Here is a 23,793-nt window from a genome sequence, read left to right on the forward strand (position 1 = left end):
TCTGTGCGCTCTGCTCTGACTCGGAGGGGGCTGGCTCTCTCTCGCCCCTGATTGAATCCAGCTGTTGTGAAAGGAGCTCGGAGGGGGCCCTTCAATTTGCATTGCTAAATAATCTGTAGAGCCGATAGAGTTTGGGGCAGAAAACAGAACAGTCCATTTTGGAAAAGGCACTCTTGCAACACTTGGTCAATGTACCGGAGCTTCAGCTCGAGCAGACAGCGCTTAATGAAAACCTGGTGTCGACTTTCGCGTAAAGGCGCATAGTTGGGGGGGTGGTGAGAGCCCTGCTGCTGGGGATTGGAGAGGGGATTTGGGGAGATTTACGGGTCGTCTGAATCTTTCCTTTGAGAGAAAGCATCAAGCATGCTTTTTGAACAACGTGGCTTCAGGTTTTGCTCGTGTGTAAGGTCAGTAATCAGTTTTTTTACCTTTTGCGTAACGGCTTGTTTTTGCTTTCGCTCTGTGTTTGAATGAATGTAACGGGACGCGCGCTCGGACTCTCTCTTCTTTTCAGCGACGCTGTCTCTGAAACCTGAATTCCTTTTTGTGTGTTGTTGTTTTTTTTTGCAGGATGTTGGCAGCTCTGGTATTTATTCTGCTCTGTATCCAGCCGGGACACGGACAGGTAACAACAACTGGAATTCATTGAAGTTTCTGGAGGTGTTTCATTCATTTAGAACTCGGGTCATGGTCACAGTCTGCAAATATTGTTGTGCTGCTTTAATGACACAAGGAAACCGTCACAAAGTCAACATGTGAAGGTGGACAGGCAGACTGAAGCAGATCAAACCTGAAGTATTTGCATTAGACAGCTGATAACATGCAGGAACTCAAACAGACTCTTTCATCCCTCCTCAGACCTGCACAGAAGGCTTTGCATATGACCGCAGGGCAAGACAGTGTATAGGTGAGTGGCATGTCTTCAGCTCTCTCTTTAAAGTATAATAAGCATCCAAACTAAACACTGAGGAGTCCTGCATGCAGGAATGACTTTATCAGTGCACCCCTCTCTGTATTCCAGATGTGGATGAGTGCCGCACTCTGCCAGATGCTTGCCGAGGAGACATGCGCTGTGTGAACCAGAATGGAGGCTACCTGTGCATCCCGAGGACCTTGTACAACCAGCCGTACAGACCGGACACGAGCCTCGCTGAGCCACTTTACCCGGACACGTCGGTTGGATTTTCAGACACCTTCGTCCCAGGTCCGAGGTCTGTGGAGCCCAGCTACCCCAGAGTGAGGACCACTGCTCAGTGTGTGCTGGGATATACTGTTGCAGAGGATGGCTCCTGTAATGGTGAGTTACTGCCTGTCTGTGTGTGAGCATGCACTTCATGCTTCACACAATTCCTGCAGCAGAATATATTTAAAGAGTCAAACAGACTTCAGTCACAGAAGTGAGGCGGAGCAACTTTTACCCACTTTCTATAGTCTGGTAGTTTGGATCAGTGGTTCCTGACCTTGGCCATCTTCACTGGATAAATCCGAGGTGTCCTGAGATGGTTAACGGGGCAGGAATGAAGAAAAAGTCAAAGTTCTGATTCACACTGAAAAAATGTGGAGGAAATACCACATTTAAAATGTTTCTGGTCTTATCTAAAGTCTCGAGCTTTTCCAAAAAAAAAAAAAAAGTGCTGCTCATTGTTCAGTTTTTGTTTGCTTGCACAAAAACACTCATTTAGTTATTCACAGCGGGTCAGCGTGTATTCCCCATTCAACGCAAATGTAGCCAACAGTCAGTTTGTTGTTTGTTGGATTGTGACCCCCTGAAAATAAAGTTATGTCTGCTCGCAGTCCCTTCTGTCTCAAGTTGCATGTGTTGCAAGTTGGTGGCTGGATTAAAAGAAAGAGATTTTATTTTTTTTCCTTCTCAGAATGTTTCATTTTAGTTTTAGGGGAACTGAAGATGCAAAATTCTGCGTCAGTTTGTCAGGAAAGCAGCAAGGCTTAGAGAAAAAACAAGTTTTTGCTTCCCTACAATGTAGATCATGGTGTAACCTCACAGATTTATCTTCTGTCAGGATCCTGACCTCTTTGTTTAAGACTCCTTTTAAGATGGAGCTCAGATTTCTACTCACTTTTCCAACATTGCTTTCAAAATCACAAGATCCTCATTTAAGTGGTTCTTTAGTGGCTGCCACAGGAGAGTCTTACAAGGTGACGTACACCGACTCTCACGTCGACTCTTGAATAATTACAGCTTAATAAGTTGAAAGAGATGCACGGCTGGATGGTGTCTGTCCTCTGCTGCAGCTGTTTGCAGTTGTTCTCCCCCTTTTTTGCTGCGATCTCTGCTTGAAAGATGCGAAACGCTTTGTGAAAGACATTCCGCGACATCTGCCGCCGCCTGCTGTTTATCAGATGTTTGAGTGAAACATAGAAGGACGAGGTGACATGAGGGGAAGGCTGCAGAGGCCAGACATTCAGTGTAAGTCATTGAAAATAAAAAAAAAAAGATTATGGTTGAACTCCAGGGGAATGCATGAATCCATCAGGAAGTGAAGAGCCAGCAGCGTATCAGCCGTCACCAAGCCAAAGAGTCAAAGGGGCCTTCAAGTCCTGGCAGGGACAGAATTGCAGCTTTCTGATTGATTTGGTTGAATTTCACAATCACAAGAACGTTCCAAAACGTTCAATGCCCTCTCTCCACCAGCTGTCTTAAATACATCTCAACATGTCCAGCCGGGACAAGCTGTCGACAGTGCCCTCCTTGAAGACCATTTAGGGAGTTTTTCTGTCATTCTGGATAAGTCAGCCGTGACCCTGTAATGAGTGGAAAATGTACACACACATAATTCACTTTTCTCCACCTAAAAGAGAGCTTCAGAGTTTAGCTCATAGCTCTTTGTAGGGGAGAAGGCCGTCAGGGAATCGGCTCACAACCTTGTTTGGGTAAACTACACCGCCAGGGTGCCAAAGATGAGGTCATGTGTTGCCAAATCCGTGCCCGAGCTGAGCCCAGAGAACAGGCATGTCTCTGTGGGGTCCAATAGTAATGAGTCCTCACACCCCTAAAGGCTGGTGTGTGTGTGTGTGTGTGTGGTTGGGGTGATGTCATGGGTTGCTGATTGATGTTGTTATGGGGTTGAAATTACACAGACTGTGACTTCCTGTCTGAACCGGCAACAAACATGGCTTTGTCTTTACACTAATGGCACCGCGCTCCATGAGTGTCACTAATGGCAGCAGCCTGTGAGAACAATGGAGCAGATTAGCCCTCGGGTACGTGTTAATGCATCTGTGGGGTTTGTTTTCCTCTTAGCTGGTGTGTAAAAGTCACACGATATACAAAAAGATTATTATTATTATTATTGACCTGCCCCTGGTGGTGTTCAGCCTCACAGATACACTTTCCAAATAAAACATGTGCATTAATCTGCTGCTGCAACTCTTCTGGGAGGAAACTTTTAGTGCCTGGCTGCAGGGATTTACTCCCATTGACTTACTGATGTCGGGTGATATGTTATCACCTGGCTCGCAGTCTGTGTTGGGAGTCCCAAAGGTGCTTGGGTGGGGTTTGAGGTCAGGGCCACTCAATCAGTCTTTTCTGCACGCGGGGCATTGCTTTGAAACAAGAAGGGGCCTTCCCCTAACTGTTTCAGTCACTGTAATGTGGCAGCATTGAAGTTTTCCTTCAACAGATTCAACTTTTTTGGGATAATGCACTGAACATTAGATGTGGAGATTGATGCATAAAGACTGGAAACAGCAATCCTGGCTCTGTGCCTCCATTATTAACACACACGCCGTATCTTGTTTGTTTAATCTGCACAGAAATGAAAAGGGTAAAAAAGCCAAGAAATGGTCTGGTGCAATTTACCACAACCATGACTTGCCGTTTTTATCACTTTACAAGATTAAGAGCTGCTGGCAGGTGGATTTTGAGAGCAACTCTCATAAAGACACAAACATAACACCAACTGATCTGGAATTCACCAGACAAAGAGTGTAAAAGTGTGTGTCAGCGGTGTCTTTCCACAGAAATCATCCGTGTTTCTGATCTAATTTCAAGAACATGTGACATTTTACTCACCGTCATTACGACAGACATTCTGGAGGCAGATGTCTCAATACTTCTGCTTGTAAAAACAATTGCATGGTGTTCGGGTGAACTGATGCTTCAACCGGGAAACCAGATTGCTCAAGATCGAGACTCCTCTGAGTCAAACGAGTCATGTAACTTATCTTATGTTTTAAATTGCACATGGGACATGCGCTGTTCGTTTTCTCATAACTCCAGTTTTTTAGGGGATTTTCATGTTTTGACTCGAACTGAAGGATTACACGCTCCTCTGTGGCTTCAGAAACATTTCCAACCTTTAGAAAAAAAACTCCATGCATGAGAGTGAGTGTCACATTTTTCTTGTCACTCTGTTATAAACGGCTCCTGATCACATTCAGCGCTCTCCCCATGTGTTTTTAAGCACAGCTGGCGTTAAAAGCCCCCTTTGGAATTATTTGTGTACAAATTTGGTGTCAGAGTCTTTCAGCTGTTCATCTTTTCTCAGTTTTCCTTCATGTAAGTGACATTCAGGCGTTTCAAATAAATCCCATCGGTCATGTCTTCGCTGAAGCTGATCAGGATTGTCAGCTGCAGCTCATGAAACAGTCTATATAAGGAGCTGAACTGAAACGCTCCTGCAAGCCTGTGTGTGTGTGTGAGTGTAGGTTGGAGATCTGCAGTAAGGCTTACACATGGGGAGCAGATGAGGACCCTTCAGAGAGGTTTTGACTGGTAACTCCAAGCAGGTGCCGGGGCCGTGTAGCTGTTGGCGGGCGGCCCAGCGCCTCGGGCCTCCTCCACCCCCGTGAAGGACCACTGGTCCAAGTTGGCACAAAAGTCAACGGTCTCACCGACAGACGTTATCGCTTATCATAGCTGCCTGTCCAAACAAAAAGGCCAGGCTCCCACCCACTTCCCCCGCCGGTTTTCTAGAGATTGGTGACTTCATGGTCTAAGAACCATAAACAGAGTTTGGAATTTTTGATTTGTTATGTCCTCATAAGGAAATGTGGTTATTATGATGTACTGTGTGAGCCCGTTTCAGGGGCGCAAGAGGAATTCAGATAGTAATCTGAGAAATCTTTAATCTTGTAGAAAAACAATAGTAAATTGATGCTGCATTGAAATGTTAACGGCGGTGTTAAGAGTTCTTTTCAACACAAGGCGGAGAAAACCTGAGCTGGTGGAGAAACAGACTTTTAGCGGTGCAGCAGGGTGAGTTCTCGTCTGGAGGGCGAGGCATGTAAAGCTGAAACTCTGCAGCAGAGGTGCCATCAGGATTTAGTATAACATCAGGACTGTGAATCAGGAAAAAAGATGAGCTATGTCCACCCTGCCTCAAACACAGAGGGGTCGACCAGTTTCAGTTTCTAGTTAAAAATCTATTTATTTATGTTATTACTGCTGATCTCTTACCTACGTTTATGTTATTTTATGATTCTTTGATTTGATTTGGCTGCTGTATCTACTTTAACTTTAGGATCAACACATTATCTATCTCGTTATCTGTCTTATTCACGACATTTTCCTCCTGGAAATAATAAAAAGTTTATATTTCCAGGCCAGGGCTGCCTGCTTGGTTCTGCAGTAGCATATGTTTGTCTCTGTGAAGGTTTTGATGAAACACTAATATTAACATCTCCTCTCTTTTTCCAGACATTGATGAATGTGAGACAAACTCTCATCACTGTAACCCCACCCAGGTCTGCATCAACACAGCAGGTGGCTACACCTGTTCCTGCACCGAGGGATTCTGGCTCATTGGTGGACAGTGTCAGGGTGAGACAGACTCTGTTAGCTCAGCATTGTCAAAATAATCCATTTTTTTCAGCCTCCTCAGTGTCACACACTGGACCTTTAACTTCACATTGCTCATAGTTAATATTTGTATATATTAAAAACTTCTTGTTGGTCACTAATCTATTAAATAATGCATTGTGGTGTGTTTAAGGGAAGCTCTGACTTTTGGATGTGAAACTTTTGTTGCTAAAAGACACTTTATTCACATCTGTCTTGAAAAGGATCATGTGCACCATGTCCTGCAGCTGTTTTCCCTATAAACCACAAACAAAGAAAGAGTCATCGCTCATTACCGGTGAATTAAGTGGAGTAATTACCCACCGTGATGGTTTATCTCTGTCATGCAGGTTTCTAGTTTCTGCAAATTGATTTTTCAATACTCTAATGAATCTAACTGCAACCTCGAAGGTAGAAAATTGATCTGGCAGTAAAGTTGCATGGTTTGTAGTTAATGGTCTAAACCACCCAAGAGGTCAGTTACACTGTAAACAAATGAGACCATGTCCAAGTAAGGATATCAGCCCTAAAATTAAGACCATGCATGTGAGTACTGTTGGATAATTTGTGCAAAAACACAATGCTGCATTTTGCTATTATGAGCTTGAACTCCCCGCAGACAGAACAGCGCCCTCTTCCGGGCTTTAGGAATAAAGCAGCTCAGCAGTTATTGTAAATGATCAATAATAAAATGTTGTTAAGTAATTTTGGGATCATAATCTTAGTTTTTATTTAAACACACACACAGATGTTACATGTTGTGGTTCATAACCAGTTTGTCTTTTTCTCTTTGACCAGATATTGATGAATGTCGCTATGGTTACTGCCAACAGCTGTGTGCCAACGTCCCCGGCTCCTACTCCTGCTCCTGTAACCCCGGCTTCATCCTCAACCCAGACAGCAGGACTTGTCAAGGTGCACACACACACACACGCGTGCAAAGAAAATACATGCATGGTTCAAATGTAACTCAATACAGTCATTGACACCTCAAATAAACACACACACACGCATGCAAAGAAAATACATGCACGGTTCATATGTAACTCAATCCACAGTCACTGACACCTCAAATAAACACACACACACGCAGAGGCAAACACACTTCATGCAGCGTGCTGATGTAACTCCTGTCCATGTTTGTTCCTCCAGATGTCGATGAGTGTGAAGATGAACCCTGCACTCACGGCTGCTTCAACACTTACGGCTCCTTCATGTGCAACTGTGACGAGGGATTCGAGCTGGCGGCCGATGGCACTTCTTGCATCGGTGAGCTGGATGTTGTTTTTGTATTTTAATGGTGTATAATCAGTATTTTATGTGTCCTTTGACATGCCATAGAGTAAGACTGTTCAAATTCATATTTTAGCCATACATCCATATACATTATATGTAATAACCTCCCTGTAAAGAAGTGAAAATGTGCTTTTAGATACATATGCTCAATGTTTTCTTTCACATTAACACACTTATCCATTCTTTAATTTATCCACTTATGCTGTGCAGCATCACACAGAGCTGATCCCAGCTCAGACCGGGCTGACCGCTGAGTCCTCATAATCTTTCCTCTGATGAGCGTTAATCCTGTTTGTTTGAACTCCTCCGTAGACTTGGATGAGTGCAGCTTCTCTGAGTTTCTGTGTCAGCACAGTTGCGTGAACACCCCCGGTTCTTTCTCCTGCATCTGTCCAACTGGATATTACGTATACGAGGATGGCAGGAGCTGTGAAGGTAAAAGTTCAAGCTCAGGACGGAAGAACATGGATAAATGCAAATATCTGAGCAGCTATGAATGGAAATATTACTGCAGTGTGATATCCTGTGATACTTTTATCTGTTACCTAAAAAGTGTTTTTATTTGAGGATAGGATGGCTGCACATGTGTGTTGCATGTTAATTTATCTATGTAGGTGTTGTTGATGCTCTCTGAATGTTGTTTCTCTGATGATGATGATGATGATGATGATGATGATGATGATGATGATGATGTTTTAACTGACTTTGTTGTTGTGTTTGATTTTGAAGATATCAATGAATGTGACACTGGTAACAACACCTGTACAACAGCACAAGTATGTTTCAATTTCCAGGGAGGCTATACATGCCTGGATCCTTTACAGTGTCACTCTCCTTACATCGAAGTCAGTGACAAGTGAGTTACTGTTTGTCCTTGAACGCGTCGTCATCTGTGTTCCATTACATTCATGTTCACCGTCACACCACCACGCACACGTTCATTTATTTACGACGTCTGTCATGTGTAACTCCCCGTGTGTCTCCTGCTCTGCAGCCAGTGTATGTGTTCGGCTGAGAACCCTGCCTGCAGGGACAAACCCTTCACTATTCTCTACCGACACATGGACTTGTCGTCGGGGCGCAGTGTGCCTGCAGACATCTTCCAGATGCAGGCCACCACGCGCTACCCCGGCGCCTTCTACATCTTCCAGATAAAGTCGGGCAACGATGGAAGAGAGTTTTACATGAGAGTGAGTACTTCAGGGACACAAACACGTAGATTATGAAGGCGAGGAAACATGGTGCAGTGTTACAGGAGAGTTTTCTAATGAGGGAGAGAAAGAAGCGAGTAGTGAGCATGACCCAAAAACTCAAAACTCTGTTTGAGTGTTAAGCAATCCGCAGACTGCAGAAACTGCACAGCTGCGAGTGCTTAGCAGCAGAGCACGCTGCCAAATTCATTAAACAGAAAAGTCTTGTGTTGGTTTGATGTGATCATGGTGCTCATTAGTGAGGCTGACGGTAAGCACGTCATATCAGAAGTAACGGCACTCACTGCGTCACACTCTGGATGCTGATATTCAAACTCAGAACAGTTCCTCGTTTTGTTATCGTGTGCAGTGACCAAAACATCCTCCCAGCTAATGACTAATGCAGCTGAGAGCAATGGGACAAACACACGACATATTAAAGGGTTATACCACACGCTCTGATCTGAGGAGCGCTGTAACAAATGTGCAGACTGTAACAGTTATCATGTTGTGGGTGCTTCCACACTATATTTTAGTGCTACAGTGTGATATTTGGTGGTTTCACACCACGCTGATTTGAAAACACTGTAACTGCACACTATAATTTTGGGATAATAACACATGCAATGTCAAATTTGAGGATTTGTGAATCAGCTCTGCTGCAAAACATTTTGGTTTTGTAACTTTTTCCCACAGAATACTCTGACATGTCTCAGTCGGAGAAGCACAGGTGTAAATAATGATACATCTGAATAGAAAAGAGGCATTTTTAATGTCATTAGTAAGTCCAAATGTCTGCTGTGTAAACACAAATACAGAGGGCACAATGCTGACCTTACCTTTCAGTGCAGCGTGCAGCCAGCAGATGGTGCAATAAGTGTGTGATGAGTTTAAGAGGGTGATTTTTCCCAAATGTGTTAAATGCAGAAACTTTTTCGGAGTATTTTGAAGCGTAAAGAGTCTCTGCAGCATGATTAAAATACCACATAAGATTCGGACAGCATCATCCTGAGTTACCTTCTGTTGGTCTTGCTGTTTAAACAAGCCTCACTCTAAAGAAAACTTTACCTGCCTCTGTGTTTGTGATTTGTAAATGCTACAGCCAAAGCCCAGAGAGTCTCTGATTACCTCACATCACATCAGATTGAATCATTTCCTGCATCTCATTCCTCACATTCCTCTCCTGTCTGCTCTGCTCTCTCTCTCTCACAGCAAACCAGTAACGTGAGCGCCACGCTCGTCCTGTCACGGCCCATCAAGGGACCGAGGGAGGTGGTGCTGGACCTGGAGATGGTCACGGTCAACAACGTCATCAACTTCAGAGGCAGCTCCATCATACGTCTGACGATATTTGTCTCGGAGCACCCGTTCTGAGCGTCCCAAATGAACTTCATCAACCCCCCCCCCCCCCAAAAAAAGAATCAGGCTGCACTCATCTGCAGCTGATGTGATGGTTTGTTTGAGACGGCTCGCCTTTCTTTTGTTTGTTTTTAAATCATTATGTCATCCTCAGTAAAGACACGTCCGATAAAGACTCAGCAAAGATCAGCTGATGGGAAAGCATCCCTGTGCTCGAATCCCCGCCCTGGTTTAATGGACACTGAGCTTTTATGGCTGCGATATGGACTTTCAACACAGAGGGATATTTATGGTGTACAATTTCTGACATCCTCTATTTAGAAAATGACCTGAAAATGAATGGAAATTACCCCCGCTGAGTTTAGTGTATGCACAATGCAGTTCTCCCCAGTTGTCTGTGAATTTTCATCCCCTCAGATAAGCTGTGAAAGTGACTGTTATCTGCCTGAATCGAAGAGCTGTCATTACATCATGAGTGCCATCATCATCATTGTCGTGTTTTTTTTTATGAGCCCGGAGGAGAGTAATTGGAGTGTAATTGCACATTTATAGTGGCAGTATTTGAAATGATGTAACAAGCAGTCATTAACTGAATTATTGATCACAGTTTCTTTTAGTCCAATAAATGTCTTCACCACACAACCGTCCCCTGACATGAGCCGGCTTCTGAACTCCTGAGACGACTATGTAATGTTTATTTTGGGGTTTGGGAATAAGGGGACCGAATCTTTGGGATTAAATCAACAAATCTTGTGAAGTAAAACAGAATTCTGGATTATATCAACCAAGCCAAACTTAATTTGTGGGTTTGGGTGCACAGTAATAAATATCTCAGTTATATAACTCCTGAAACTACCAAATTACCATGGTGGGATCAAATCAAACACACAATGAATCTGAGGGATTACACTGACACATTTTGGAGCACTGTACACATTTTTGGCAGTCAGGGAGCACGACAACATCTGTGATTATATCATTTAACACATTTGAGGCACTCTCGATCAAATCTGGGAGATTTTGGCAACCAGACCTCAGCAAATGCCGAACTTTGTGGAGCAGCTCTGCAAATTTAGGGAATTTGGGCACACGAAAACTATTTTTATTATCTCTTATTATAACAACATTAAATGTGGAGGATTTGAGGTGCTGTAACAACTCTGCGGATTCTATTGAATTACATATTTTGTGGTTTGGGATAAGTAGAATAAATGTTGTGATTGAAGCAAGAAAAAAACAAGAAGGAAGAAGATTTATTTTATTCATCCCTCGCTGGGATTTATTGGATTTTTTCACTTTTACACGTATCGATCCGAAATACAACCACACACACACACACACACACACTTCCAATAGACAAATGTGGAGAGATGAAGAACAGGTGGGGGGCTTCTCGGTTCGGTTTTGGGGGGATTTTATCAAATTACAAATGTAAATTTTACTTTTCACTATAATAAGATTTGGAATTATATCTATTGACACACAACACCAAATCTGGGGCATTAAGGTGCACAAGTACATCAATAAATGTCTACACCACACAATTCTAAAGCTGTTGAAAGTGTAAGTGAGACCTACTGGACCTGTTTGGTGGTTAAGTGTCTTCCCGGATGACACTTAACACTGTATCGACTGATGAGGAAGATAAAATTACTGTGATCTGTGTCAGTGATGAGAAATGAGTCAAACGAAAAATCAAAACAGAAAGTGGTGATCTCCTGGCTGTTCGAGGAAGGAAGCGCAAACACAAAGAGACAGTCCGGGAATTAGAGAGAGAGGGAGGGAGGGAGAGACCTGTAACCAAAGCACACCATAAACCTGAGCTCACTCACTCACTGGCATTTCCCTCCAGTCGGCCCAGGAGAGTGAGCTGCAGCTCAGTGAGTGAAAACACACCGCATGGGTAAGTTTCCTTTTCTTCTGTAACCTGAGGTCGTCTAACAGTTGATTAAATGCTATGTATTTATGTAGAAAGGGGACACCGACACATTCCTTCATACAGCGGCAGCACAAAGCACTGTTTGTTGTTGGATCAGGACTAATGAAATCATTTATTCACTTTCCATGTGCTGCTGAGGGTTTATTAATATTCCAACTGGTGCTCAAAATGTGCTCTTTTGTTACTTTTTGTCATAATACAGCAGCTATCACAGTGAAATTAGTGATCTGAGAGCACTTCGACAAATGTGGGGGTTACACCTGATACAATAACTCGGGGGGCACTGTTCCAAACTGTGTTTTGAGGTGACTAATTATTGTAATAATTCATATACTTGGGGGGAATTACAGCATTCCTTGTGGATTTGTCACGTTTGGATCAAATCAATTCACAAACTTTACAAGATTTATGGAAACAAAAACAAATCTTTAAATTGTAAATATATGTTTTTGTGCCAGTATTTGGGCACTGTGTCACATTTTTAGATATAATGAACTGGGCTCTAAACCAGAATTTTAGGAATTATATTACATTTTCAACAACAAATATTCATGGCACTCTCTTGAATTTTTTGGGTTTTGGGCGGTAAATCAGTTTCGATTTTTGCAGCACTTGTGGGATTATGTCTCACTACACTAAAATCAGGAGGATTTCAGTGAACTATTAAAGATTGTAGCATCATAACAGTAAACACGTTTTGGGATGACTGTACCATATTTTGGGAATATGTGCATAACACATTCTGAGATTCTAGCAATGCATTCTAGGAGTAGCAAACTTTCAGCCTTTAGGACTGTAGCAAATTTATATTTGGTGGAACAAATTTGGGGAATATCCGAGTGCTTTTATGGGACAACATACCTCATTTTGCCAATGAGACAAAAGATATTGGGATCATAACAATTGTGGTTTGTTGGGGTGTTTTGGCACTATGCTGAAGTCAGGATTTCACATTTTAGGGTTGTTATGTCAAACTTTGGTGATTTTTGATCACCAAAATAAATAAAAAAAACACATTTTCCTATTTGCATGTTGTGTGTTATCAACTCCCGATTAGGTTCCCAGAAAGATTTGCCGCTGGTGGTATCACTGTGTAAACTGTAACTTACACGTACTCTTTAAACTCTGAAACATTGCAGCCATGGAGTGCTTAAAAGACTGCTGCAAGAACTTCATGAAGAAGAAGGAGAAGGAGACGGAGACCCAAGGTAAAGTGACGTCCTGCACAGGTGCACGTCAGCCATCTTTGACTATGTTCTTGTATTTTGTTTGTGAGTCGTTTCTTCTACTTTCAAGTGATCAAACTGAAGATGCCTCCCAACAAGGCCATAACATCCAAACAGGAGCCGGACGAAGGCAGAAGCGGGGTCAGAGAGGATTACCTCCTGTCCAAGCTGCCTCCGGATGGCAGAGAGGTGCCTTTTGTCCTGCCCACATTTAAGGCCTCCTACATCCAACCCAGAGGCTCCCGCTTCCCCAGTTTACAGGCCGGCCCACAGAGTATGTACTGAACAGTAACATAAGCTAATTGATCTTCCTCTGTTTGCATTGAAAGATGCTCTGTATCAAAACTAGTTTACACAGTCTCGATATCATATGGTAATGAAGTGCAACATATCAGAAACCTGACTCAGATGTCCATGTTGGCTTAAGGGTTGGGTTGGTAAATAATGCCAGTCCCATCATCAGCACTGACTACACAACACACTGCTTCATACTGATCATACTGTACGCTACAGCTGCCAGAATTGGATTTTTTAGGGCGTGGACTTTGGCCCGTTCAGGGTAGAAATCAGCTCAGTCAGACCAACTTTGGGCCAAAGAAGTTCTGGCACATTAATCGTCATAAATCATCCAGTGAAGGAACAATTTATTTTGGGTACATGAGTTCAGTGAAATGTCTAAAAAACCCGTCTGTAATCACAGTGTGTTTCTTTTGTTTCTCTGGTGATTTACACAATGTTTGAATCTTATGTTGATTTTTAAAGACAACTGTCTGATTTTGTCGAATTGGAAGCGATCTGATATGCACAGTGCTCAGTGTACGGCCGAGCTGGCGAGCATCTTGTCCTCCGATTGGCAGGTTGAGGCTGATAGTACGGATACTCGTTTGCAATTAATCGCTGAGCTCAGTAAATCGGCTTGAATTACTACAGATATTCGTTAGTTTGACAAGACAAAGGTCTGATTATGTGTGTTTGGGGCGATTCACTTCAACAGTGCCCCGATCAGGCCATTTATTGGCTGCATGTTACCAGTCAAATGTATAAGAATTTATGCCATAAAGTCCCTCGTGCTGCAGCCTGATGGAGCACATAGTTACAGGAATAAGACATGCAATCTTGCCTCAGAGTTAAAGATTAAAGTGACTGACACATATTACTCCACCCAAATCAGCCCAACTGTCACAATGCCTCATGTTTCATTAAAATCAGCTCAGAGGTTACTGAGGTTTGACCTAATTTGATTACACAGGAGACAAGTACCAGGATATCCTGCTTCTAACTGAATAGCTGTAAGTCTTTACTTCCCTGACCGAAAAGAAGGATTTTGATCAGTGTATGCACGCTGACCTCCAGCCCTGCTGTCTGTGTGTGCAGGTTCAGCCCGGTGCACGTATGCAGAGAGGAAGGCAGAGCTGGTGGGCACAAGTCAATTCACCTACAGCCCCGAGTCCAGCTTCCATCAGGGTCAGGTGTTTGAGTTTATCTCTCCCGGCTCGTCCCGCCGCAACACACTGAAGAACAAAAACTCCAGTCCCCGAAGTCCAGGTATCAGAACCAGCAGTACGCCACGACAAAATCTTCTTCTCTTACAGAAGAAAACTGTTTTTTACTCATGCTTTCTTTTCATTTTCTATGAATTTACAGCGATTATATATGTTTGAGATGCTAAATATGACAGTAAATGATTTTGGATATCTACAGTTAAATTTATATTACATTCAATGTGCATGTTCATTATTATATGACACCTGTTGTCCCACTTTACAGTTTGTTTGCAGTTGTAGAAAGAGAGGTGTTAAATATATGGATAAGAAACTGTATGCATCCCTGAATTAATAACAGATACCTACAGACACGTAATTACAAATTCCTAATTAAACCTGGACTGATGTTTCACTTCCAGGTTGGACTCTGAAGCAGGGCGGCGAGGAGCGACTGAGCAGCTCCATGTTTGATCTTTCCAGCTCTCCGAATCACATGCAGGTGAGGCCGCGCTCGCTCTCTATCTAATCTGTATTCACACAGCGTTTCTCACCCTGAGTAAACCAAGACTAAATATAGTTTTACAGTTTCCACTGTCCTCAGCAGCATAGTGGAAAACTGGAGACAAGCCTCAGAGGCTGGTGTTTTGATTTAAGGGGTCAAAGTGAGGAGGTCATTTCAGCTGCTGGATGGGTGGAGCTAATCTTCAATGACGCCTATGACGTTAACTGTGTTTAAAATATATTCACATAGTTTAGCACAAAGACTGGAAACAGGGGGAAACCACTGACAGCATAAAGAATGGACCTTGTGTCCGTGACATCACCAGCAGCCGCCATGTTTGTAGTCCTGCCTCTGCTGCCTCCTGTCCAATCTAAAAACGAGCAAAGACGTGGATCATCATTGGGCGTGAGGTGGCCTGAATGATGCCTGGGTGGCCATCTGTAACCATGCCCACCTGTCAATCAAAGCGTCCACGCTCTTAATCCTGCATAACTTTAAGCCTTAATATAATGTGAACAGGTGAGTTGTATATAAATTCACCCTCAGTACAGTTGTCATGAACGGGGAAATTATCTACAGAGACCAAAACAGTTTTTTGTACCAGGCTGTAAACATGTTTATTTCTGCTGTGAAGTTGGACATTTGGACATGGGGACTTATGGAGACTGACTCACTGCTGGAGCCAGCCTCAGGTGGACGTTAGAGGAACTGCAGTTTTTGGCACTTTTTTTGCACAGGCTTCAGTTATTGAAGTATTCAGTCACACAACTACTTTATATCTAATCTGGGACTTTAAAGTCTCAGAGAGACTCAGAGGTCGTCTATTTATTCCAAACAGTGAATGATGGAGATAAGTGAGTCTGTTTGAAGTTGATCTAAACAGGTATTATGCAAATGATTTCCAAAGTGATGTTTAATTTCATCTTCAGCAGTTATTCCTCCAGTTTAAGTTCTGTCCCTGAATGTATTTTCTGTTTGCTCCGTGCGATTGAGCTGCTTAATGTGTTATTTAATCAGTAATACAATAGGGACAACAATGAGCAAGTGGGGCGTGTATCTTTGTTCTGTAAAGGATGTGGTGTGGTATATCTATCTGCAGCTCCTTATTAATTATAATGAACAATCAATCCAACTCGACTCGCCCAAAACCTCAACAAACATTCTGATATCTCACACCGTGATAAACGTCAGAGCAACGTTAAACAAAACTGAAAGTGTAAAATGACATTCATCCAGCTCTGGTGTTTAGTTTGGAAACATTATGAGCAAACACTGATTAATTAAGGTAATTAAACTTATCAAAGGCAGAGCATCTTGGTAATATGTCTCCCGGTAAACATTGGAGTTTCCAGAATGAAGCTGTGACGTGAAAACCGCAGGTAGAGAAACAAAAAGCAGTGAGAGGTTCAATGTTTTCAGAGTCATGGCAGATTTAAGGAGGCAAACAAGAGAAGCTTCCTTTAACCAGTTTAATATGGCGAGGGAGAGGATGTGTGGGGAACATTAGAACCACAGAGAATAATCAGATTATAGAGATTATACAATCAGTTGAATATACCAATATATATATATATATGATACTCAAACATACACATTTTCTCCACATAATATCATTCTCAATACACAATTGTATTATATTAACTCTACGGAAAACACTGAGTTTTACTCTTTAATGAGCCCCTCGTTTAGTTGGTGTCTCTATAGAATCTAAGTGAGTTGGTGCAGATGTAGCAGCTCGTCATATATTCAACATATGAACAGATATGATATAACAAACGGACAACGCTCTGTCCTGTTCATATGTACATACTCTGCACTCTGGTTCGATGCCTAACTGCATTTCGTTGTTGAGTACTTGTTACTTTGTTCAGTGACAGTAAAGTTGAACCTGATCTGGTCTAATAATACATTTGAAATTACATTTTCTATAATTTACTACCTTCTTTCTACATTAAGCTCCTGGTTCTTGGCAATGAAAATTTGTAAAGACGTTCATGGTCCCCACATGATGAATCGTGTTTTCGTCGATCTGCTGACTTTCCCTCTAGCGCCACTGACATGAGTGAAATGTCTCCATTGGATGGACTGATGATTGACTGATGAAAGCTGGTTCAGACATTCGTGTTCCTCTGAGGATGAACTGTGATAACTTTGACATTTTGTGTGATAAACCAACATTCTCATCAGCCTCAGGTGTACCTTGTGTTAAACTAAGATAGTGAACATGCTAAACATTATACCTGTTAAACTAACATTATATGTATCCAGAGTAGGACCTGACAAAGCTGATAACATGGCTGTGGACTCTTAGTCTTGTCTCCTGTCCTGACTCTCTCTGTGTTTGATTCACCTACAGCGCTTCGACTCCGAGTCCAGCGTCCTCAGCAGCACGTCGTCTGCGATAGGCTCCATTGAAAGCAGCCTGGGTAACTCTCTTTCAAACTTTCTGTTTGGGTGAATCACCGTCCTCTTCATGGTGACCAAGGAAAAATTTTTAAAAAACATAAAGACCCAAGGGGTCATGACTTAAGTCTGATTAAAATCACTCTGCATTGTATAACCATGAAAGGGCAGACACAGTAATCACTTCCAAATGTTTTCACTGCAGTCCGCCATTGAGCTCCAGAGATAAGCCTTCTTACATAAAGATTGCATTATTCCATGAAGAGAGGCAGCTTTGTTATAATAGGAGATAAATTATTTACATGAAGATAAAGCTGTTTTTCCTTTTTTAATGCATTCTCAGCTAGAACGCCTGCGCTGCCATGAGAAATAACCACCTCCCTTATTTTTACTTTTTTCAAATCTCAGCTTCGTTGGTTGTTCTGCTCGTTCTGAAGACACTTTCAGTGATTTAATCAGCTGTAATCACAGATTATACACTCCATTTGGTGCAGTAGCATACACATTTACATCTATAACAGCCTAATATAGCTGCACTATGAGCTCTTTGTAACATTACAACTGTAATTTGTTTCTCTCATTTCATTCCCAAATGTTACAGACTCCATCACCCTATCTGGGGACGAGCGTGAGCATGGGAAGGTGTGTGTCAGAGTGAGTTACCAGGAGGCTCTGGAGCAGGTGTGGATCACTCTGGTCCAGGTAAGGTTACATGCTTTGAGGAGAGGGCACAGAAAGCTTCATTGTGCTCTGGTGGAACATCTCTCAATGGACCCTCTGTGTGTCCACAACACAGGTCTCTGTTAGCTGCTCTCAGTGCTCTATTAACTTTGGCTCGGACACTCGGGGAAGGAAAGGTTGTTTTTATGTAAGAAACAAAACCATCTCCACTGATGCTAAAACACACTGATCCATGCATCATCTGCGGATGTGAATTCACGCAGAAGGCGACACCTACAGGGTTGAATCTTTGTTTACGATGCAGAGACATGCATTCATTCCTGAGGGAACGGGGTCAAAAGGTCACATCAGTGTACACTTGAATTTTCCATTGGGACATTTTGGATGAACAAGTAGAGCAAATGGGGCGACACAAAGGCCCCTTTTGTGTGACATTATGTCAAAAAACTGAGTCTTTCCTGGAGCATATGAAGCAAATCCTGCATGAATAATTTCAAACGTTAAAGCAGCCTGCTGTTGTGTCTGAGTATATTTAAAACAATAGAAATATGTCCACATAATCGATGTGTTATGTCCTTTTTTACTAACTAGAGCAGTTTGTTCCAGACCTGTTTGCTTGAGAGCACTTGAGCCTAAAAATAGATTTGACCTGCCTCAACTAAAACGTTCTTTTTTTTACCTCTTTGGTTATCAGTGTTCAGACTTCAGCCTTCCTACGGACGGAGTGGAACAACAAAAGATTGGATTTAAAGGGATCATCACCATCCCCAAACCAATACAGTTCAAGAGCTCGATCAAGGAGTACTGTCAGGTAAATGACCAAAGTCTAAAACCTGATGAAACACAAATGATCTCATACTTTGCATCAGATTGATTTATTATTCTTGAATGAGTCGTGGAGAAACAACCTGATTTTTCCTGTCTCTGTTCTTCAGGATGTTTCCTTCATGGAGACCTTTGTGTTTGCGCTGCGTCTCCAGCAGTTGCGCTGCAGTGCTTTGGTGCTGCGGCTGCAAACACACCTGCCCAGGAAACGTACGGTGGCCGAGTGCGTCCTCTCCCTACGACAGCTCAGCTCTCAGGAAACAGAGCACTGGCTCAACCTCAACCCTCCGTCCAAATCCTCTGTGAGTGCTCACTTCACAGGTTATGAGTCAGTTTGAGAACATTTACAAGATTATCTCACAACTTAAAGCTGATTATCAAACTGAATTGCCAATTTCTTATTCCTCTCTCAGCCTGACATCAAGTTTTCTGATTTCTTTAGTAGCCAGAGACGTAATTATTTAGCTTAATTCATATTTAGTCTAAAAAAATTCTGCTTCTGCTGCGTCCTGGCTAATCTAAAAATGGGCAAAGACATAGATCACCAGTGGATCTGAGGCAGGTTGAATGACACCTGGGTGCTCAAACAATCCATCTGTAACAACACCCACCGTCCACACTCTTAATCCTGCATAACTTTAAGCCTTAATATAATGTGAACAGGTGAGTTGTATATAAATTCACCCTCAGTACAGTTGTCATGAACGGGGAAATTAGCTACAGAGACCAAAACTGTTTTTTGTACCAGGCTGTAAACATGTTTATTTCTGCTGTGAAGTTGGACATTTGGACATGGGGACTTATGGAGACTGACTCACTTCTGGAGCCAGCCTCAGGTGGACGTTTGAGGAACAGTGGAGGACCGACCGACCGACTGACTTTTTTTAAAAACCAAAAATACACAAAGAGGGTTTAACTTCTAATCTAACAGTGTGTTTTTACTTGCTTAGTCTAAATCTTGATCTTGGAAGTTGAACTTGACTCCAAAATACAAAAGTAAAATGATAATTCTGGATAGATCATGGAAACATGACAACTAAAACGAAGAAAAGAAAGGCACAGGGACAAATAATGCTTGATGTTTGCCAGTAATTTCAGAAATTGTAGCAATTAGCTGATATTGTCTTACTTGCTGCCCAGCTGCTGCAGCCAAGAGGACAAAACTTTCACTCTGGGAGACCTTTACTACTTATTCTCCACATTTCCTCTGTCGGTTGCTGTATTTTATCACCCCACTGTATGTGCACAGTAAATAAGAACAAAGCACTGTGTGTGGCTCATAAAACTGTCCCCATGATGCATCGTAGCCCACTGGCATGTAGCGCTCTCCTGGCCCTAACGGCGTAATATTGACGTTGAGTCAGACTTTTTTGTTGTTGCATAATCACGGGAAAAAAGAAAGAGGGATTCATTATGGAGGGGGAATTGTGAAACAGGCTTTTATTGGAGAGGGAAAAAAAACAAAGTACGGATTCTGGAAATGTAAGATATGGAAAGGAGGTCAAACCTCAACAGCAGTGAGTGGTTTTGTTGATAAATGGATGCATGTCTGGCCAGTGACAGTAAAATGTGAACTGTTTCTGCACTTAGAGGATCAGACAGTGTGTCATAATTAGGCTCTCACAGGGACAATTTGATACATTCAGTGGATTTACCCATCTGTGGACACAAAGGCACAAATTGTTCAAATCACTGTCACTCAGTGGAGGCTCTCAAAGGTGAAGACAGCGCTGCACGTAAAAAAAAAATATATCAGCAGCGTGATGAAAAGAAAGAGGACAGCAGACAGATGAAGGTGAGTCATAAAACAGGAGTCTGCAGTCACGTCAGTGGCTCCGTGAAGAGCAGTTCAGGTGATTTTTATACATAATTACACAAAATGTACAAAAATTTAAGACTGACTATTGTGAGAAAGCTGAAATTAAAGGAAATCTCATTCTGGGAACTCGTAGCTGATACATTGCTGGTCCAGTTTTGATGAAACTTGATGATGCATCTTGGAAGACAATGTGTTTACTTGATGCCTCCCTCAGTAAATGGCTCATATGTTTATGTCTTGTCTTACTGTTAGTTGATGCTCCAGGTCTGAGATGAGATCACCTGGTACTTGATATTTGATTTAATACAAAAGAAGTTTTGTATTGTGAACAATAGAATGCTTGATTATTAAAAGATGATTTAATATCCTCTTTCAGGTGTGCCACTCTGAGCTGCATCTCACCACCTGCTTTCAGCCAGTCAACGGACGCATCCAGCTTCAGGTCCTCGCCGCCCAGAACCTCCCCTCATCCTCCTCACCACTCACTCAAGGTAGGTGTCGTGAATCTAACGAGAAATCCAGTAAGTCCAGTTCTGCGTGGCTCATGTGAGTAACCGTGCTGTTGTTTCGCCCCCCCCTTCTGAAGCATATTTTGTCAAAGTGGAGATGTACCAGTTGGAGCGGGTGGTGATGAAGAAGAAGACTCGTGTGCTGAAGGCCTCGGGGGGTCAGTGTCAGTGGAAGGAAACTTTTCACTTCCTCCTGACAGCGTTAGATCACGATTGCTCGCTGTCGGTCAAACTCTACAGTAGGAGCTCTGTCAGGAGGAAACAGTGTCTTGGACAGGTGAGGATAGAGGATAAGGGAATGTTTTATTGCTTATGAAATGAAACTTTTATAAGAGGATGGTCCTTCTTACAAAGTTTGGACACCCCAGTAAAGTTCTGGAGAAGATAATTGGCGATTAAATGTTTGTTTCTGGCAGGTTCATCTGGGATTCGACAGCCCCGTCCTTGAAGCAGTGGAGCTGTGGAAGGACACGATGGCTAACCCAGAGAAAGTGGTGACTGCATGGCACAGGCTGAGTGCCACCTAAAAAGAAAAAACCTCTTCCCTCTCGATATGGATGTGATGGTGATGTTGATGCTCTCGTGCTGCAGGTCCAGCTGCGCCCGACGACAGACCAGAGAGACTCTGCAGAGACAGTTCAGCTGCTTGGTTGTAAATAGGGGGTTCGAACAAAGTGTAGCTGTTTAATTATTCATTATTAATTCTTCTTTTTAAAAACAGCAGAGCTAGAACTGACAACAACTCAACTGCATAGCATTTAGCTGTATATAGGCGTTTGTATTACATGTCAGTCCAGTTAGTGAAACCTTTCTCACTCTGGTTCAGTTGGATAGAAAGTTTACAAGCAGAGAAAATGACCATAAAACTAAACTCCCCGTAGAAACATGTTGGTTCAACATGGCGAGCATCTGTAAAAGTCTGGAGGTGGTTATAAATCTGACACACTGGAACTTTAAGTTGATACGGCTGTGAACATAAGTCAAGGCTTCACTTTCTTTTAGTTCTGTTTTTGGTCTCCACCAACTCTTTGGGGAATTATCTGCCTCTTTTGTTGCTAAACGCTCCGCTGTGTTCAACCTGCTATTGTCACTACAGTAACTGTGTCTGTGTGTTTGACGGGTTTTAAAGCTTTTGTACTGGAAACTGTTTCCTTGTTACGTTGTGCAGCTGAAAGCCTGAACCAAAATAGTACATTTACACATTTACAGACCAGATAGCTAAATTACTATCTACTAACTATCATACTCAGACTTTCACATTGTAGCACTGACATTTCATAGGTTGTTAGTGTAACATGTTGGTTATAGCTGCGTTGAACTTGTATTTTTGGGGACTATTTTAGATTAGACATTAATACATATTCGGTCTGTTTGTGAGAAAATGTCTTTGTAATGAAGGAACATCTCAGCCTGTGCAACCATGAGGCTCAATGATATGTTTTAATATTTAATACATGAGCGTTATCTGGCTTTGGATACAGAGACTTTTTTGGGGGGGCTGTTTTCATGGTGTTTGTTGGCAATAAGGAAAATATAGATATCTCTTGACTTAATTAAGAGGTTGTAACTATGTAGGATATCATGTTACTGTACAACGCAGCAGTATCAAACCATATCTGTACGCTTTTGATAGTGAAGCACTTTAATTTTGTATGTATTTAATGTTTTAATGTTGTAAATTTAGTGATTAAAAACTACGTGTCATTTGAAAAAGTTTCATTTCCTTTCATCAGAATCTGAATTAAGAAGATGGCCGCTTCAGGTTTCTACGATAGTCTGGGGATTTGAAGTGGATAAAGTGAAAACAGGGCAAAGACGTCAGCATCTGTGCATGTACACACGTTACACACAGTCTGCAGCGCCTGTAAAATAGGTCAACAGCCATAAACCACTGTGTCACCATGTCACTTTTTATTGAAGTGGCCACTGATTGAGAAATCTCAAGGCAAACAGCAGGATAATCTGCCACGGTTCATCTCCTCCTGACTCTGCAACATCCTGTTTTTCCAATTTGACCCTTTATTATAGAGAGAGGCCAATTTCAGTCTCATCCTCGACACCTGAGGAGTGACAATCGAAAAAGATATTTGTTCGTGGAACAGTTTCCTTTCAGCTGCACCCCTTTGAAAAGTTTCATTTCACCCAAATATGTTTAATATAAAATAATATTTCACTCACACGTTTTGTGTGAAAGTTTGGAGCTTTGTAACCATCTTTACTTAAAGTAGCAAACCTTCAGGTGTGTCATCCCAGAGGGAATCCTGCTCCTCCAACTCAGTCCCATAAAGCATGAGATTGACCAGCGTGGTGTTCTGTGTGACCAGCTGTGGATGTGGACACGCAAACACACACCCAGTGAACAATAAGTCTGTGGACCAAGAAAACAGCCAAGTGTTTGCGTTTTAAGTGTGTGTGTGTGTGTCCAAGACAACCAGGCACTCCACGTGAGCTGACCTGCGTCATAGCCCTTCATATCCTGGCGTGCCAAAACATCATCTTATTTTTTACGTAATTAATGTTTGATTTATGGTTAATGTTACACAGAAGGCATTCCAGACACACCTTAACCTGTAACCCGAGTTAACACTCAGCTCTCAGCTCAGAGGATCATGTGTGACTTTCAATAAGCAAAGGTGTTTGAGTCACATAAGCAGCATTTGGAGTTATTGTTCCTCCCCTGCTGACATTCTTTGGCTCGGTTGCTACACTGAGTGCACTGCACATTCCACTCGTCTCATAACTGCATGCTTGTATGTGCAG

At 42.4% G+C, this 23,793-nt stretch overlaps 2 protein-coding genes across 2 annotated transcripts; both read left to right on the forward strand.

The window, feature by feature from the left end:
- The first annotated feature begins 7 nt into the window (after nt 1-7).
- fbln5 (fibulin 5) lies at nt 8-10,284 on the forward strand. Its single transcript, XM_010751424.3, has 11 exons — nt 8-407; nt 571-625; nt 859-907; nt 1,022-1,297; nt 5,660-5,782; nt 6,599-6,715; nt 6,953-7,069; nt 7,409-7,531; nt 7,826-7,952; nt 8,091-8,286; nt 9,499-10,284. Exons 1-11 carry the CDS (start codon nt 364-366, stop codon nt 9,658-9,660), a joined length of 1,389 nt encoding a protein of 462 aa, XP_010749726.1. The 5' UTR covers nt 8-363; the 3' UTR covers nt 9,661-10,284.
- A 1,167-nt stretch (nt 10,285-11,451) lies between these two features.
- tc2n (tandem C2 domains, nuclear) lies at nt 11,452-22,746 on the forward strand. Its single transcript, XM_010751425.3, has 12 exons — nt 11,452-11,548; nt 12,724-12,792; nt 12,881-13,084; nt 14,185-14,355; nt 14,714-14,793; nt 17,153-17,222; nt 17,801-17,901; nt 18,575-18,691; nt 18,816-19,007; nt 20,901-21,015; nt 21,111-21,310; nt 21,450-22,746. The coding sequence occupies exons 1-12, from the start codon at nt 11,545-11,547 to the stop codon at nt 21,558-21,560; spliced, it is 1,434 nt and encodes a 477-aa protein (XP_010749727.3). The 5' UTR covers nt 11,452-11,544; the 3' UTR covers nt 21,561-22,746.
- The last annotated feature ends 1,047 nt before the right edge of the window (nt 22,747-23,793 follow it).

This window comes from Larimichthys crocea, chromosome XXIV (assembly GCF_000972845.2).
Source record: "Larimichthys crocea isolate SSNF chromosome XXIV, L_crocea_2.0, whole genome shotgun sequence".
NCBI lineage: Eukaryota > Metazoa > Chordata > Actinopteri > Sciaenidae > Larimichthys > Larimichthys crocea.